Here is a 16602-nt window from a genome sequence, read left to right on the forward strand (position 1 = left end):
ATCTGCAATAAAATGTCCATTTTAATTTTAAAAAGTTGTCTGTAGTCTATATATAAATTCACTTAACATATGCCTTCAAAACAGACCAACACTGGAGAGTCAGGGTACTGTGAACTACATACTATGTATGTATTTGAAATATTTTTGTGACAAAGAATATCACAAGTCAATTATTAGAGATAATTTTGCCTCTTGGATTTCTGACCTGTCCAAAGTAATTTTTAAAATGTAAAATATAAGTCAAATTGAGTATAAACTGAGCCAGATGCAATTAAGCTAGAACATACAGTGGGTACGGAAAGTATTCAGACCCCCTTAAATTTTTCACTCTTTGTTAATGTTTACTTATTTTAATATATTTGAGACATTTCTATGTGTTTGTCTCATGTTGTCATGTATTGTGTCTGGTATTGTAAAAAAAAGTACATATAAACACAGCAAGACAAACAGGTTGATATGGAAAATGGATATTTAATATACTTTAAACCCAAATAACATTGGTAAAATATAACAGCAACTCTTCCCCTCATACATACCAGTTAATTTAATTGTATGTGCAGATATATCATAAGGCTAATAATATTTGAGTAATGTTTTTTAAATGTAAAATAAATTTATAAAATTAAATGTAAATTTGAATATCTGTTTAACTGTTCTTACAGTTGACATTTCTTTAATGTAATTTTCTTAAAGGAAATTGAAAATTGATTATATTTCAATATGCAATAACCTATGGAAGACCATTTCTGCCATGGAATTAAAAAAAAAAAAGGTCAATTTCTGAGAAAAAAAAAGTCTGAATTATCAGATATAAACTCAAAATTGCACAAAAAATATCAGAATTGTGAGTTGTTGTTTTTTTTATCTTGTGGGGGATTCCATAATCCAAGCTTCCATAATAACCTCACTTGTATACCTTTAAAATGTATCAGTTCTAAATAAGATAAATATTTATATACATAAGTAAAGATAAATAAAATATTGTACAACATATCAAATTAATAATATACAGTGGAATTTTGTAATTTCTACACAAGAAATAGGCAAAAGCTGTACTCCACAATCAAAAGAGAATGAAGGATGAATATGATAGATAGAGGATTGTGTGATTATTATAGTGCAGTTGAATCACTGCCAAAACAGTATCTACTTCATTTAGCGATCTGTTTCCTCTATCTGGGATGTACGATACTCCACAACAGATTTTTTCACGTTCTTATCTTGAGTAAGATCTGTGCAACTAAGTGCCTTCCCTGTTACTGGATCATTATTGTTCCTGCAACAATTAAAAAAAAAGTCTGTTATTATCTTCCTACTATATAAACCTCCTCAATATAGAAGGCAACATTAAAGCAAGGAACTTCCTTTGCTGACCACCACAGGTAGATCAGATCCCTCTTATATGAGCATGCAAGACAACTTCCTTTCTAATAGCATTTTATTACCATATAATGTTGCTATGATAATATCATGGCTTATGAAAATAGCTTGTTTGTGGGCCTCTGTCTAGTAAGGAACCCTGTTACTCATGTTCACCATCACCCTCTGCCTGACACCCCTTTTGCAAATCTTAGTTTCATTTAGAAAGTGGGTGAATGGCACCTTGATGTACCATAATATTTCCTCAAGGAATAAAATCACTTTCCCAGACTTTTGCTGTACCTCGATGATGCTACTCCACATTAACAGTAAGAACCACGAGAGACAATTCCTGCACAATTCTGAGCATCTAACTCAGCTACTCTCAATGCACTAACACAAATCAATTGTAAACCACTCTTATGAATAAATCTCAAGTTTTTCAGACACTAATCCACTGAAACTTACGTCTTAAGATGTTCCTCAATGGCTCTTCGCTCATACACATATCCACCTTTGGCCTTGACTGGATCAATGAACATCTTCCCTGACAAAGGACATACCAGATGAGGAGGCACTTGAACATCGCTCTCACCTATATATTGCTGAAAAACAGATTGAAATGCAAAAATAAATAAATACATACATACCTACATAAAGTTGTAATGTTTTTTATAACTATTATCATAAAACAGGATAATATCCTAACAAATATATGCATACAGAAATGATTCACAATTAAATTTACTACAAGTGTACAGAGCTCAGACTTATACGTTATAAAATATGTACAGTTTTAACCTGTTGAAATGTTGACCTAGGGGCTGCTCAAGTACTTTTCTTTTCTAATCCCACTTCAAAAATATATATTTTTATTTGTTCTTAAGACATTTTAAAATGTATGATTGTCCAGTAATGAAATTGAGTGTCCTTCAAAATTCAGAAACATGAGTTCTCTATGACAAAAACTCTGGGCTAAGTTTGTTGGTAATAATGGAATTAAAAAGATTTTACCTTTTCAATGGTTTCCATGGACTGATGTGCATTTATTGCAGTGTCATCTTTAGCTGCTTGCTCATAGAGTTCTTTGCTAGTCAGGAATTCCTCTGCTAATATGCTAACGATACGATAGTGGACAAAAATACATGTACAGAAACAGATCGATGCTAAATAAATAATGTAATGCATTTTACAACTTAAATGGACTTTAGTCTCTGTCTGTGGTATGTTCTGATTATATCAGATTTGTTAAGTCCATTGAATAATAAAAAAACGTTTAGAGTTTTAAAGTGGTAATGAAAAAAACACCAGGTGAAGAAGGAGGCTACCTGTCTAGTGGATCGTCAGCCTCTGGGAGTATCAGAAGTCCATATACAGCATCCAAGATCTCTCTCATAGTAACATCAGCTGAGTAGTTTCGATCAAAAATGTTGTGGCAAATCCTTCCCACACTGTTGATGTTGCAATGGTAAATCTGTACTGCAGTTAAGGATTTTATAGAGTACAAAATGCTAGCGAAATACTTTTTTCTAAGGTGTTCTATGCTTTACTCTTAATGTATTAATGGAAAAACAGAAATCAGTTTATGAAAATTACTGTGACACTACTAAGGCTCAAGGATACAGGAGTATAGAACCGTACAACAGGTGGCTTTACTGGATAATCATGGCCAAACTGACAATACAGCTCAAAGGTTCCATTCTCATAGGGGGTTTCTGGAGGTCCTTTCATGACAATCCTCCAAAAAGCTGAAATATATTTGCATGACAACAACTTTATTGAACATACTTAAATGTGTAATTTTGACTACCTCATTTAATTAGAGGAAGCAACTGACGCTATCTGGTGAAGTGGCAGATATGCAAACCAATTAATGCGCTGCCAGGTTTTTGAGGATTATGACCGTCTGTGGGCAATATGCATCAAAGAAGCTTCTACCCACAAACAGAAATTGTAAGGTGGTGAGACTACATATATTAGACTATGTTTCATTTTCAAGAGTCGAGTATCAAAAACATTAGGACTGTTTTGTAAAGATATATAAGCAACCTAGTTTGGTGTATGCCCCCAATTACTGATATTGTTCATTATTGTTTAATTATTGATCAAATTATTCACAATTACTGATGTTAGGAACTATTGGTACATTTCATGCATGAAAATCTAACAGCAGGAGAAATAGCATGAACTGTCTTATTTTGACCACTACATAAAAGCAGATTTAATCATACTTACTGAGATCGGTTTCTGAGGGATACACAGAACAGTATGGATGGGGATCACAGTGAAGACTCTTCAGTTCTTCTAAGATCCGTTTATCTTTCTCCATGAAGCGGCCTGACTTGGATTCCCGTATCTTCTTTTTTAGTACACTAATAAGGAAATTATTTGTATATTAGTATGTAGAATAAAAAGAATTACATGATATTCCCTATAACTTTTTAAGTATTTCTACACCTTTTGGAATTCATGAATTAAAAGTATCTTTAAAATTATTACTTTCCTAGAATATTTAGAACACCAATTCATTTTTACTAGAATTTCTTTAAAGAAAAGAACCATATAAGTGTTTTCTAAATGATAACAATTGTCTTCATGTATCAGATTAAATTATTATTTACTTTTGTGGTGGGCAGTGAAAATTTTGGCAGGGGAAGTATAAATCTGAACCATTACAGGAAAGAAAAAAAAGCATTGCTATATTGATTCCTTCATTATGATTGGTTGAGCCATATTGGAAGCCATTGTAAATTATGCTGCGTTCATGCCATGTCGTAATTACCATAATTTCAAGATGACAACACGTGACTTGGAACTGTCTCAAGTCCTCGGACTCGAAATTATGCATTTCTATGGAAACACTATCAATGCCAAAGTGTTCGCGTCCTCATAGAACTCATAATTATAACTTGAAAGCTGGCAATGTTCTGAGAGCTGTACCACCTGACTGCCCCAGATTCATTTAGGTGCCATTGATGTTGATATTGCCATAGAAACTCATAATTCTAAGTTTGAGGACATGGACAGGCTGCGTTCATGCCATGTCATAGTTATTCTGAGATAACACATGCGTTCTACTCTGAGCTGTTCCACATCCTCAGAGGCAATCTGTGGTGGTCAGGTGGCAAAAGCAGTATCACACTTGCAGTCTGCAATATGGCTCTATGTCAGTTTGTCAAGTCTGACATTACGTGTTACAATTTCTGGGTCCAAACACGATTTCAGATCTCAAAAGTACACTGCAATTTTTAAAAAGCTTTTAAAATTTACACGAGTTCAAGTACAAGTTCTGCAAGCATGTGAATGGTTACCATAGAAATGGAGTTACCACAGTGTTGCCATAGAAATGCATAATTCCGAGTCTAAGGACATGGAACAGCTCAGAGTAGAATGTCACGTGTTGTTACAGTATCTCGAAATTACAGTAATTACGACATGGCATGAACACAGCTTTACTCTAGAAACATACACCTGTGACCTCATTACTTCGGTATTAATGCACCATTGTGTCTCTGTGTTGCTTGGAAACCATTCTGAAGGGCATTTCCCAGAATGCGATTTTGAGAGAGGGGACCACAGATGGAGGGGAAAATCTTGGGGGAAAAAAACATGATTGGGCTAGTTTTGAATAGCCTTTGGACTGGTTTTGTTTCACAGGCCTGATAACTCTTTTTTGTTGCTCCGTGTCGTGCCTAACAACGGCACTTAGATGTTCTAAATTTACTGTAAACCATGGCTTTTTGGGGCATATTGCTTTATTTGATCACAAGGCTCAACCGACGAGCAATGCGGCCTGAGGTAACGATGAGGAACTGAGGAACTTCTGCAGTTTTTGAAAACAGGTCGCATCGCTTTTGGTTCAGGTGTTTTGTATGTGCTTCGTTAAGTATGGGGCTGTTTTACTCAAGATGCCTACAAAGGAGATACCAAAGATGAGCAATATGGCTCTATATCAACAAGACTGTGATCATGGCCATTTTTTGTCAAGTATATCACGCAACTTTTACTGGGTCCAAATACCATTTTAGATCTTAAAAGAACCCTGTGACTTTTTAAAAGCTTAACTATAAATGAATAGTATTCACACATGAAACAGAGTAAAGGCTTGGACCTGGAAACAGTATTTGATATGTCATGACTTAACAAGTGGATAGAGCCATATCACACTCCTGCTTGTGTGATATTTAAAATAATTAAATAAATAAATAAATAAATAGTGGACTTGTAGTCTGAATTTGTGGACACTCAATAATACTTCTCTGTCCTGGCCACTTTTCCGGTGATTTGAGCAGGAAGCTTAATTTCTGGTCTTTCATCGTAGCCATGGGTAGCAAAAATTTCGGTCAAGTCTTCCTATTTAAAACAAATGAAAGAAGAAAATCTTAATTTCTAATCTTGTAGTAATATTGATGGTTATATATATTTTTCACAATAACTGCAGTTATTTGCAGAAATCCTTGGTTCTTTATCAGATGTACAAGTATTCTGAGGCTGTACAGGCTAAATTTAAAAGAGAGACTTTCATTTAAAAATATATCAATATCCATTACCTGTAATGTAAGGTAGGTAACAGCTCATGACTTTTACTTCATACCTCAGTTTTTATGGAAGACACAGGTACCCTTGTTCTCTCTGCCCTCAGTTCCATTGACAAGACAGTTTCAGTTTCTAATAGCCTAAGGGCAACTTTTGCATTCTCAGGCTTAAAGCAATATCCACCTAAAATCAACAGAGAAAGCCACAGTGATCTGTCAACTTCTTTCAATGTTGAAATAATTTAGTCAGTAAAATGGATTTCATCAACAAGTGCACACTTCTTTGAGTTTTTAACTACAGCAGTTTAAACTCAGATCTGTCTAGTGCAAGGAGGCTATAGTGCCCAAAGTGTAAGATCTCAGCCCAGGATTCATTCCCCCAGCCATAGGGAATCATGAAAGTGAAAGTGAAGTGACGTGTGGCCAAGGGCCAAGTATGGTGACCCATACTCGGAATTTGTGCTCTGCATTTAACCCATCCAAGTGCACACACACACAGTAGTGAACACACACACACCGTGAACACACACCCGGAGCAGTGGGCAGCCATGTGCCTTCAGCCTTTAGGTTACAAGTCCGACTCTCTAACCATTAGGCCACGACTGCCCCATCACCAGAATACTAGGCACTTCCGGCTCCACATCCACCATTCACTTCCTGTTTGTTTGTTTTTTTCATTGTTTGCACCTGTGTCTCATTAGCATTGTTAGCTCACCCTATATAAGCCCGGTTCTCACTCTCATTCATTGCTAAGTCTTGTTTGTGTCATTGCTGCAATTCTAAGCCTTGTATACTGTGTCTTGCTTCCTGGTCTTGTTGTTCTGCATGTTTTCTGGATTACTCTGTTTGCCTCAGCCCCTTACTCTGTCGTTGTTTTGGATTGCCTATTTGTATATGACCTTTGCCTGCCTTTGGATTACGTTTGTGGATTACCCATTCAATAAACTACTGCATTTGGATCCTTTACCTTCATGTCAACATGCAGTTTCATTACAATATTCATTACAATAAATAAATTCCCATTTATTTCAAGGGCAGTTGCTTGACTGGATCCTGCATTTAAAATCTTTGCTCATTGGAACAATTTTCTTTTTTTTTTTTAGCTAAGCATGTGAGTTATAAATGCCTATAAATTACTCTAAAATCAGACAAACATACTGATAGGCTAAACACTTTTAGGCTAAACCGACCACAAATAAAGTCTCAAGGCCTTAACTAGCAACAGTCTGTCCTGAACTGTGATGTCAAAAGCAATTATGGTTATGGAAGTTTCTTTTCTTTTTGTTTACCAAAAATCCATTTTACAACTTGTATTGTTACTTACAGAAAATACTAAAACATTTCATTAAAATGTATGGGGAAAACTTAATAACTTGCCTTAGGTTTGATAGTAGTGTGACCAAATATATTTATAAAATAGACCCATAAAAAATCATATAATAATTCAAATAAAAAACAATAGTATTTTGAGTTAATTTTGTGCCTTGAAAATGATTAGAAGAGAAAAATGTTAATACAAACACACAAACCTGTTACATAGCTGATTCCATGTAAAACAGTGTTATCTGCTTTGCCAACGATAACTGCATCAACCACAATATTGCTGTCCATCAATTTTCTGGCAATGGTGACTGGATTACTCATGGAACTGTACATTAGACAATAAACAGTATCCATAATCATTTTAGTTGGTGTACATTTTAAGACCATCGATTCAAGTAGTATAGGAATAGATACACAAATACACACACCTGAAATCATTGCCATCTGTCAAACACAAGATGCGACATCTGCAAGCTGGAAATCTTTTCTTGATATTGTCAAGCTCTGAGATACCACGAACAAGTGCATCATATAGCCTAGTGTACCCAGATGCTTCAATAGCATGCACTTGCTTCTACAAGTAAAAATTAATATGCAATACATTATTGATTCAAAAAGTACAGAAATAGCATTTATCATTACTACTAAGTTTTTTTTCTGTAATTGTGGTAATGGTGTAATAATCAGGACAAAAATACCTTGAAGGTTTCCAAATTTTCTGTGAATTTAAGAACAGTTTTCACTTTGTCGTTAAACATCACAAGGCAGATGACATGTTGAAAATCATATGACATGCTTCGGTTTGCAAAGCTGTCAAAGATTTGCTTGACAGCATCAATGCGCTTCATTTGACTTGCGGTGTCATAACATTCTTCCATCATTGAAGAACTTGAATCAAAGAGCACCTGATAGGAGCATTAATTAATTAATTTAGCATTAGCTTGTTTGTTCCTGTAAATTATGTACTCTAAGTTATATATTGATGTTGTATAATTACTTTATGAAACCATAGAGCTTTGAAATGATTCAACACTTCATACTTATAAGTGAACATGCAAAAATAATGATTTAAAATCTGATTAAATAAGTCTATTACTCGGAGTCTTTAACACCTTTTATGTGAATAAAAGGTTTTCTTTTATATTTCCTCAAAACTGTATTGTGAAAGGATTTATTACTTTTTCAGCACAGAGTATGTTGTGGCCAATTGGTGATAAAAAGTAAGCATGTACCAAACTGCTGTGTCCTGGTACAGTTAGGGATTATAGCCTCTTGAAAGTGTAGTAAACGTTGCAAAAGCTTCTCTAGTACTTACCACAACTGCCTCTTTAGGGGTTTTACTGACTTCAACAATGTTGTCAGTTCTGGTATCATTGAGTCTGATTGGGTAAGGTTGGAAAAAGGAGAAAGTTATTATTTATACAATTTGTACTGTAAACCATACAAATATAAAAGATTAAATGAGCTGCTCAGTCATGAAGTCATTTAATATATATATATATAATATAATACACAAGCCTTTAAGTTGATCAGCTAATGTAAAAGCTTTTCAATGTTTTTATTGTGTTTAATGTGTTTATTTGCTGGCTATTGGTTAAATTGGCAGTAAAGTACCCTATTTTACTGCCAAATACCTATAAAGATATACTATTGGCAAATTAAAACAGTGGGCAGGATCACACAGACCAAAACACAAATAGACATTCCAGCATTATTAGCATTTATCAAAGTACTGTAAATACAGTATATACATATAGCCCTTGTCTTTTATTTATGGGGGAAAGCTCTTAAACTGTAGATATACTTACATTCTAGCCAGATCATTCACATTTTTTGTGGTCTCTTTTCCAGAAAGACAGTCGAAAACCTTAATCTCATACCGGTCTGCCTTGTTTTTGTTCAAGTAAACACCTAGATTATCTATACAGATAAATAATGTTAGATCAGAATGAATGTCTATTGAAATATTTTGCTAAATATAAACAGGAAAACAAATCTTATTAGGTTTTTGGTAGTAGGGCAACTGAAACTTAATTGCAAATCTCCTATTGATGTTGTTTATCTTGTATATTTACAGTATAATCAATCAATTGATTAAACAGTCTAGCTTTTAACATTCAAAACATATAAAAAAATTGGACCTTCACTGAGATACACCAGCAGAGGTCCCTCTATTCCCATATTTGCCAGTTGCAGGGGTGGTGTGACAATCAAGTGACTGTACTCTTTGACATCCTCAAACATGTCTGAAAATGTTTTCTTCTGTTCAATCTGAAAGCTTTAAAAAGCATTTTGTATAAAAATGTAATATTGTTTTACATATCAAATATGATATTATTATTAAAATACAATATTTAGATTAAAATACATTTATATTTATAATATAAACAATTTATGTAATTATAGTTTTTTTTTTTCAAGACTCCTAAATATGACATACTTGCAACCTTGTGGGGTGCTGTTATAAGAGATCCACAATGGAAACCTATCAAATGATGCCGGAAGACTAAGCAAAATTTTCTCTATATCTGTAGCTCTTTGAATCGATGACTCCAGTAGATTCACCTCATCACAGTTTGGAATTTTTACACCATCTAAAATAAAAGCTCACAGCATTACGGATGTGGTGATAAACTGATGATGGTAAAACAAGCTTTTACCAGTGATTTTCTCCAGTATGTATGACCGATCAAATATTTCTGGTGTCCCTGGTACTCTCACTGGCTCAGACAGCCGCTGGCCAGAATAAGCCTTCAAGGATACTGTAGCATAGTTCTCCAGATCATTATTCTCATTCTGGTACAAACAAACAAAAAAAATGATAAAAATGGAATTGTGGTTTCAATCAACAAATTTGAGTAAACTTTATTTTCTTTTTAGAGTGGCTGCTACCATCACTGTAAATCTAGTATCTATGAACATAACACAGACCAAGGCAGTATATTTTTAGTGATAAAGATTTTTGTGCAATATTAATAATATTAATTGTATATACTTTTTCAAAACAGAATCATCTATCTTTTAAAAATGTCACGTGTGATAAAGAACTTATCTTTTTGCTTTATTTAATATTTGTCACAAATGTTATCCAAAGTTGTGAAATGTATAAAGTTCATGTGGTCATTTAAGATGCACATTACTGTCTGGTTATTGGGAAATAGGCTGCAGTACTTGTACTCCATGCTACTGGAATGAAAAACAGTTCTTATCTGATTTATGATGTGCTGTGTCAAGAAAGAAAAAAAAAACTGCAAACATACCTGTCCTTGAGCAATCAAGTAAGCCCAGCAGATATTTGCATATTCAAAAACATCACCATCTTCAATGACCTTTGGGCCTGATCTTTCATTAAGACCTGGTAACAACTCTCGGAAAAGAAAATAAAGACCCTCAACAACTGCAATCTGAAATGAAAATATAAAGGAGTTATTTTAAGATTTATGATTGGACTTAAATATTTAATGGATAATATTGCAATGATAATAATTCACTTTATATCAGTGTGTGAAAATTACTAAGATAAATACATTTAAAATTCAACCCCATTCTTTGAATAATTTACACACTTTTTATTATACAAAATATAGTCTACCTTTTGTTTTCTAGTTACATGCAAGTTCCCACAGATCAGTTGGAATAAACTTTGAGCCAAAGCATTGCATCCACTTAGTCTCCGAATATATGCAACCACTTTCATAAATTCTTCTCCACAGTGTCTATGTTTCTAAGAATAGGACAAAATACAGAAAATGTTACCAATAGTTGCACTGAAAAATACAGCAATATGTTTTATCTGAAGTTTGGAGCTGCTGGCATCAAAACTGCTGTCAAGAAACAGATGGATACTATTGCATTGTTTTGGTAATTACGTGAGCTGTGGAGCAGTTGGCTCTACTGTTCTCATGGTTTGAGTACCGACATGCCCATAGATACAGTTGATCATCCTATCAGTGTGAATGTCTCTAACAACATCAAAACTCACCCAATAACTAACCAAATAAATAATGAAACAGTCTTTCAAACAAGCAAAAGCTATCGCGTAGCTTTGACTATATAAATAACACTAACATGATTGGCTACAGTTGTTTATTTTTTTAGGGATGGAGCTAAACTGTAGGACAATGGATCCTAAGGAGCAGAATTAAAGAACTCTAAATTCAAGAATCTAGATTCTCTGGAATTTAACCTTATCACACGTCACGATGTCATTGGACTCACTTCTTTGATTGTGTCAACTAATATTCCAGTGTTAACTGAAATGAAACTCTTTGATAAGATTCAAAGAATGGTGTTTGAGTTCTAGCAGTTAATATACATTGATGTTACAGACCACTTCTTGCTCCTCTTATTCCTCTTACAAACCATTTTTTATCTTGCTCAAAATCTTTCCATCACTATCAGAGAAGTGACAGCCCCAGGATTGTGTGAGTCCTGTGTAGTTTAAATACCAGAGAATCTTGAAAGTGAATCTTGAAAAATATCATGTCAGTATCTGGGACTATTCACCATGTTAACCACCAGATGGAGACTGATTTAAATTATTTTTCTTGTTTGATTACTATTGTAACCTGTGCCTCATCATTCTGGTGTCATATGCTTTTCATACATTTATAAATTGTGTGTGTGTGTGTGTGATGTGTGTAACTGGTATTCCCTATATGGTATGAGGAACAAATGTCCCCACAAGTATAGTAATACCAGTAAATTTTGACCTTGTGGGTAATTTTTTGGTTCCCATGAGGAAACAAACTTATAAATCATACAGAATAAAGTTTTTTGAAAATCTAAAATAGCAGAAAGTTTTGTGTGAGGGGTAGGGTTAGGGGATAGAAAATACAGTTTGTACAGTATAAAAATGACTAAATGACTAAATAAAAAGCATTACTCCTATGGAGAGTCCCTGTAAACCACATATACCAACATGGTTTATGGACTGATTTAGACTTTTTTTCTGTTGGACTGTGTTTTTGAACTGCTATGTTTTTGGGATTTTTGAATAAACCTTTGTGGATGAAGCTGCATTTGTGAATCGTTTGCAACTTGGATTCACCCATTCTAGGCGACCCAGGTTCTAGATAAGCAAGCATCAGACCTTGACGAAATAGAAATGATAGTATTTTAACATACAATGGCATACAGCGTTGACAGAAAAACACTTAGGCCTTTCTGTGTTTGCTTCACTGAGGGTGAGACATCTTTTTGGAAGAAAAGACTTGGACTTGGTTTCTCATTATCAAACGATGACAGAAAGAACTGTAGAACTGAATCCTCAGTGATTCCAAGTTCACTTAGTTTGTCAACATAATTATACTCTTTGCCTCTGTGGGAAAAAAACAACAACATATAAGAGTAATTTACTTATGTTATCTTGGAAAACACAATACTGAAAGATTTTCAATACTTTAAACAATATAGTTAATCAGTAGTACATGTTTGTTCATGTAATTATATTTTTACTACTGATTTACTATATTGTTTAAAGTATTGAAAATCTTTCAATATTGTGTCTTAACACACACACACATACATAATGATGTAATCTCATGATATGATCATCAGTGACCTGATGTGAAGAACTGGTGCTGGTATATTGCTTTCGAGAGAAAGCCGTAGTGTCACATCTCTCAGTGTATCACTTTCGAGGTCAACTTTGATTTCAAAGTCCCCCTATTGAACAAATATAAGAAAAATAAGATGACTGAAGTTGATCCAGAGGAGATTTGGGATGGTTGTAACACATGTAAGTTTAACTCATTTGTAAATGAGTCACAAGGATGAAATGACTTTCATGCATGAGCACCATGCTCCTGAGGTGACTGGAGATGTGGTAAGTATATTTGTACAAATATAAAGGATTTGACTTTTGGGTTATAATATGATTCTGTATCATGTTAAATGACAGAATGCAATCAGTAGATTCTTCTGTTTACATTTGATGTATTACACTGTTAATGGAAAAAGCAAAAACAAAAAGCATAACAACCATCCTTGGTCTTTTCTACACTTGATACTAACAACATTACCTTCTAAATGTGAAACTTTGGGGTTTGTTTTGGTGAATCAATAGATTTTCAACTTTTGATTAAAGTGATCATACACCAGCAGTACCTGTAACATTATGTGACAGCGGATGACACTTGGTCCTTCATTTCTGATGTTGGCCTGTCTTTGTGTTGGTGGTAACACTGTTAAATTTTCCCTTGGTGTAAATATGGCATATAGTTCGCTCCCACTTGCAATATGTCTGTCATTCAAAGACCCTTTAATGATAAAGATAGAAACCATGCAGAGAAATTAAATTAGTGAAAAACATGCAGAATTGATAATAGCAAGAAAGTCATAAAGTGTCAACAAAAAGTTTGTGAACTCTTTGATCTGGATATCTGCACTATATATTTTTTTTTATATGGACTGATCTTAATTTAATTCCCAACTATACACAAATACAATCAACACTCATTACTGTCAGACTCTCAGAATCCTTCATCATTTGAATTAAGATTATAATTTTTTTTTTTTAAATCACATCCACCACAAAACCACCTTTTTTTTACTTTGAGATACATTAAATACAGATTTAAAACCATAAAAAGAAATAGTTTAAAAGCTATAATACTATTTTTGAAAACAAATCTTTGCATAGCTGTGACAGCAAACACAGGCATCTAACAGTTAATCTTAAAAAAAAAAGCATATACATAAACCCAAATAAGAAATAAAAGAGTTATATAAACATGTCCTATTCTGTGTCTTAAACTCCTGAAACATTGGGCAGTCAACTCCTGAGCAGTCAATGCAATTTGGGAAAGAAATCTATTAAAGGGGTCATATGATGCTGCTAAAAAGAGCATTATTTTGTGTATTTGGTGTAATGAAATGTGTTTATGTGGTTTAAAGTTAAAAAAACACATTATTTTCCACATACTGTACATTATTGTTTCTCCTCTATGCCCCGCCTTTTTGAAACGAGTCGATTTTTACAAAGCTCATCGGTCTGAAAAAGCGAGGTGTGCTGTGATTGGCCAGCTATCCAGTGTGTTGTGATTGGCCGAATACCTCAAGCGTGAGACGGAAATGTTATGCCCCTCATCATACTGTTGATGCCGTCTCCCGGAGCGACAAGACAAAATCATGAAAACCCATTATAAACGAGGCATTTGTTGCATCCAGTGGGGACATAATTACGGATTATAATGACTTATACTGTCTTTTTACGCGTTGTGTTGCATCGCGCCGCGTAAACAAAACCATGTCTGCATTTGTGATCAGAAATGACAAACAAGCACTAACGTTACTCTACACTGCTCAAAATTCGCGTTTGAATCATCAGTGGCAAATGATAAAAGAAAACGTACTTACGTGAGTCAGAACAGCCGGCATTGTAGTCTACTCTCCCAGGATCAGTAAACAGTCCTCCATAAAATGAACACTGCTAATGAGAAGACACCACATTTGGTGCTGGAAACAATTGTCTCTTTATTCGAAATAAAACAATGTTTAAATATGATCTTCAAAAACATTTGAATACTTACATGTGTTGAAAAAGGGGTCATCGGTCAAAGGCATACCATCAGCAGTGTAAAGGCATACAGACATGTTTCTGTCAAGCTTGTTTTCATGGCAGATGCGCAGCATCAGGTCTTCCACTGTATTTTGCGAGGGATCTATACCTGTACAATGGTAATGGGACAAAAAAAAACTTCTTTTTTTTTTATAGTAAAGGTCATACACCCTAAATAACTCTAGCAATATGTGTACTTAAATTTAAGTATAAGCATCTTGTTTTGACATCTTTCAGTTCCCTTATTACTGTAATTGTCTTTTAGCATGAGGAACAACATTATGTTTATGAAGTGTGTAGGCCATAAAGATTTACCTGTGATCTTTTGTATCCCAGGACATTTTGGAAATCGATAGGATATTTGAAATGAATTAAGTGACTTCATTACAGGCATTCCTTGCATCTCTGAAATTGGTGCATTGCCAATTTTTTGTAGGTAATCAACCATTTTGACATACCGGTTCTTCTCTGCTTGTGAAAAATCTTTTAACAGAACAAAAAGAAAATGACCCGTAATATTCAATACAGAGCTGATTAATTTCATGAGAACTTGTAGGGAGAGTGAGGTAAGATGCCAGCCACTATACTGTACGTTGGACCTCCTCCCGATTTGACCATTTAGAACTGCCTATCATCATATCTGTAATTATCTTTGAGAGGAGACATGCACGTCCAATCATTTTAGATTTTCATTTATTACAATCAAATATAAAATATTGATAAAATATACATATATTTTTTACTTGACAAGGCATTTACCCCGGATAGTTCAACATACACTTTGACATGGTCCCAATATAGTGCACTTTATTGCTAATAAATAGATAAAATGGTCTTTGTTGACACCATCTTGTATACCAGGGCTGTCCAAACTCGGTCCTGGAGAGCGGTGTCCTGCAGAGTTTAGCTCCAACCCTAATTAAACACACCTGAACCAGCTAATCAAGCTCTTACTAGGCATATAAACTTCCAGTCAGGTGTGTTGAGGCAAGTTGGAGCTAAACTCTGCAGGACACCGGCCCTCCAGGACCGAGTTTGGACAGCCCTGTTGTATACTGTCGTGCATTATGATGTATCAAAATGATAGATATTAACAGAACAGATTTTAAAAAGCAAAAAAAAAAAAAATTTTTGAGAATAGAACTCATACCCATGCCTTTTAAGGTCTCATCATTGACACTGTCAAAAAAATCCAGTTCTTCTTTAATCCCAATGTCAATGAATTTTTTGTAGTATTTTTCCAATCTGTAATTCTTAAGTAATATGAATATTTTTTCCATCTGAAACACACGTCAATAATATAAATCAGTAGGATGCTTTCTGTTAAAAATATATCAAAAACATAACTTTTGTGCAAAGCTTAAAAAAGCAGTTTTCAGCAGTATTCATGTCATGTTAGAGCTATCATTACCACTCATGTAGCTTTGGTCTATTGATGAAGCTTTTTTTTTTTGCATGGTTAGCAAACAGTCCCGCCCCAAACTCACACCACTGGTTGTCCATCAAGTGTAACATGTTAGTAACGACTGTTTAAAAAAAAAAATCTGTGGCTTAAGAATTTGTTTGAAGTGTGACTAACTTATGATGCACAAAAATGTTTCTTCAAAAAAGTGTGAACATAGCTACGTATGCACTGCAGCTATACTGTTGCATTTGACTATATTTTCCTCTACATCAATAGATGGCACAAAACCCACTGTAGAACTTTTCTAAACATTTGTTTTCCATTAAAATATGTAACAAGGTTTCCGGAACTCTGTAACCTATATATATATATATACATATATATATATATACTGAACAAAATTATAAACGCAACACTTT

At 34.2% G+C, this 16602-nt stretch overlaps 1 protein-coding gene across 1 annotated transcript; it reads right to left on the reverse strand.

Annotated features, from left to right (window-relative positions):
• Positions 1-863: 863 nt before the first annotated feature.
• Positions 864-14867, reverse strand: LOC107695569 (uncharacterized). The gene is made up of 22 exons (XM_016495559.1): positions 14750-14867; positions 13326-13477; positions 12781-12884; positions 12345-12537; positions 10810-10941; positions 10478-10621; positions 9878-10013; positions 9658-9811; positions 9359-9495; positions 9026-9137; positions 8533-8596; positions 7916-8122; positions 7646-7791; positions 7424-7542; positions 5954-6078; positions 5615-5712; positions 3595-3731; positions 2983-3107; positions 2688-2833; positions 2374-2476; positions 1828-1964; positions 864-1276 (listed from the first exon to the last, which is right to left on the reverse strand). Exons 1-22 carry the CDS (start codon positions 14850-14852, stop codon positions 1156-1158), a joined length of 2895 nt encoding a protein of 964 aa, XP_016351045.1. The 5' UTR covers positions 14853-14867; the 3' UTR covers positions 864-1155.
• Between the last annotated feature and the right edge of the window lie 1735 nt (positions 14868-16602).

Source organism: Sinocyclocheilus anshuiensis, unplaced genomic scaffold, assembly GCF_001515605.1.
Source record: "Sinocyclocheilus anshuiensis isolate Anshui unplaced genomic scaffold, SAMN03320099.WGS_v1.1 scaffold730, whole genome shotgun sequence".
Taxonomy (NCBI): Eukaryota; Metazoa; Chordata; class Actinopteri; order Cypriniformes; family Cyprinidae; genus Sinocyclocheilus; species Sinocyclocheilus anshuiensis.

Excerpts from the sequence above, each read along its gene's own strand:
- LOC107695569 (XM_016495559.1), bottom strand. The coding sequence starts at position 14,852 with ATGCTGCGCATCTGCCATGAAAACAAGCTTGACAGAAACATGTCTGTA. Across the intron at positions 10,622-10,809 it reads ATGTAACTAGAAAACAAAAG|ATTGCAGTTGTTGAGGGTCT; the intron begins GTAGACTATATT and ends TTTTCATTTCAG. Across the intron at positions 1,965-2,373 it reads CCATGGAAACCATTGAAAAG|CAATATATAGGTGAGAGCGA; the intron begins GTAAAATCTTTT and ends TCTGTTTTTCAG.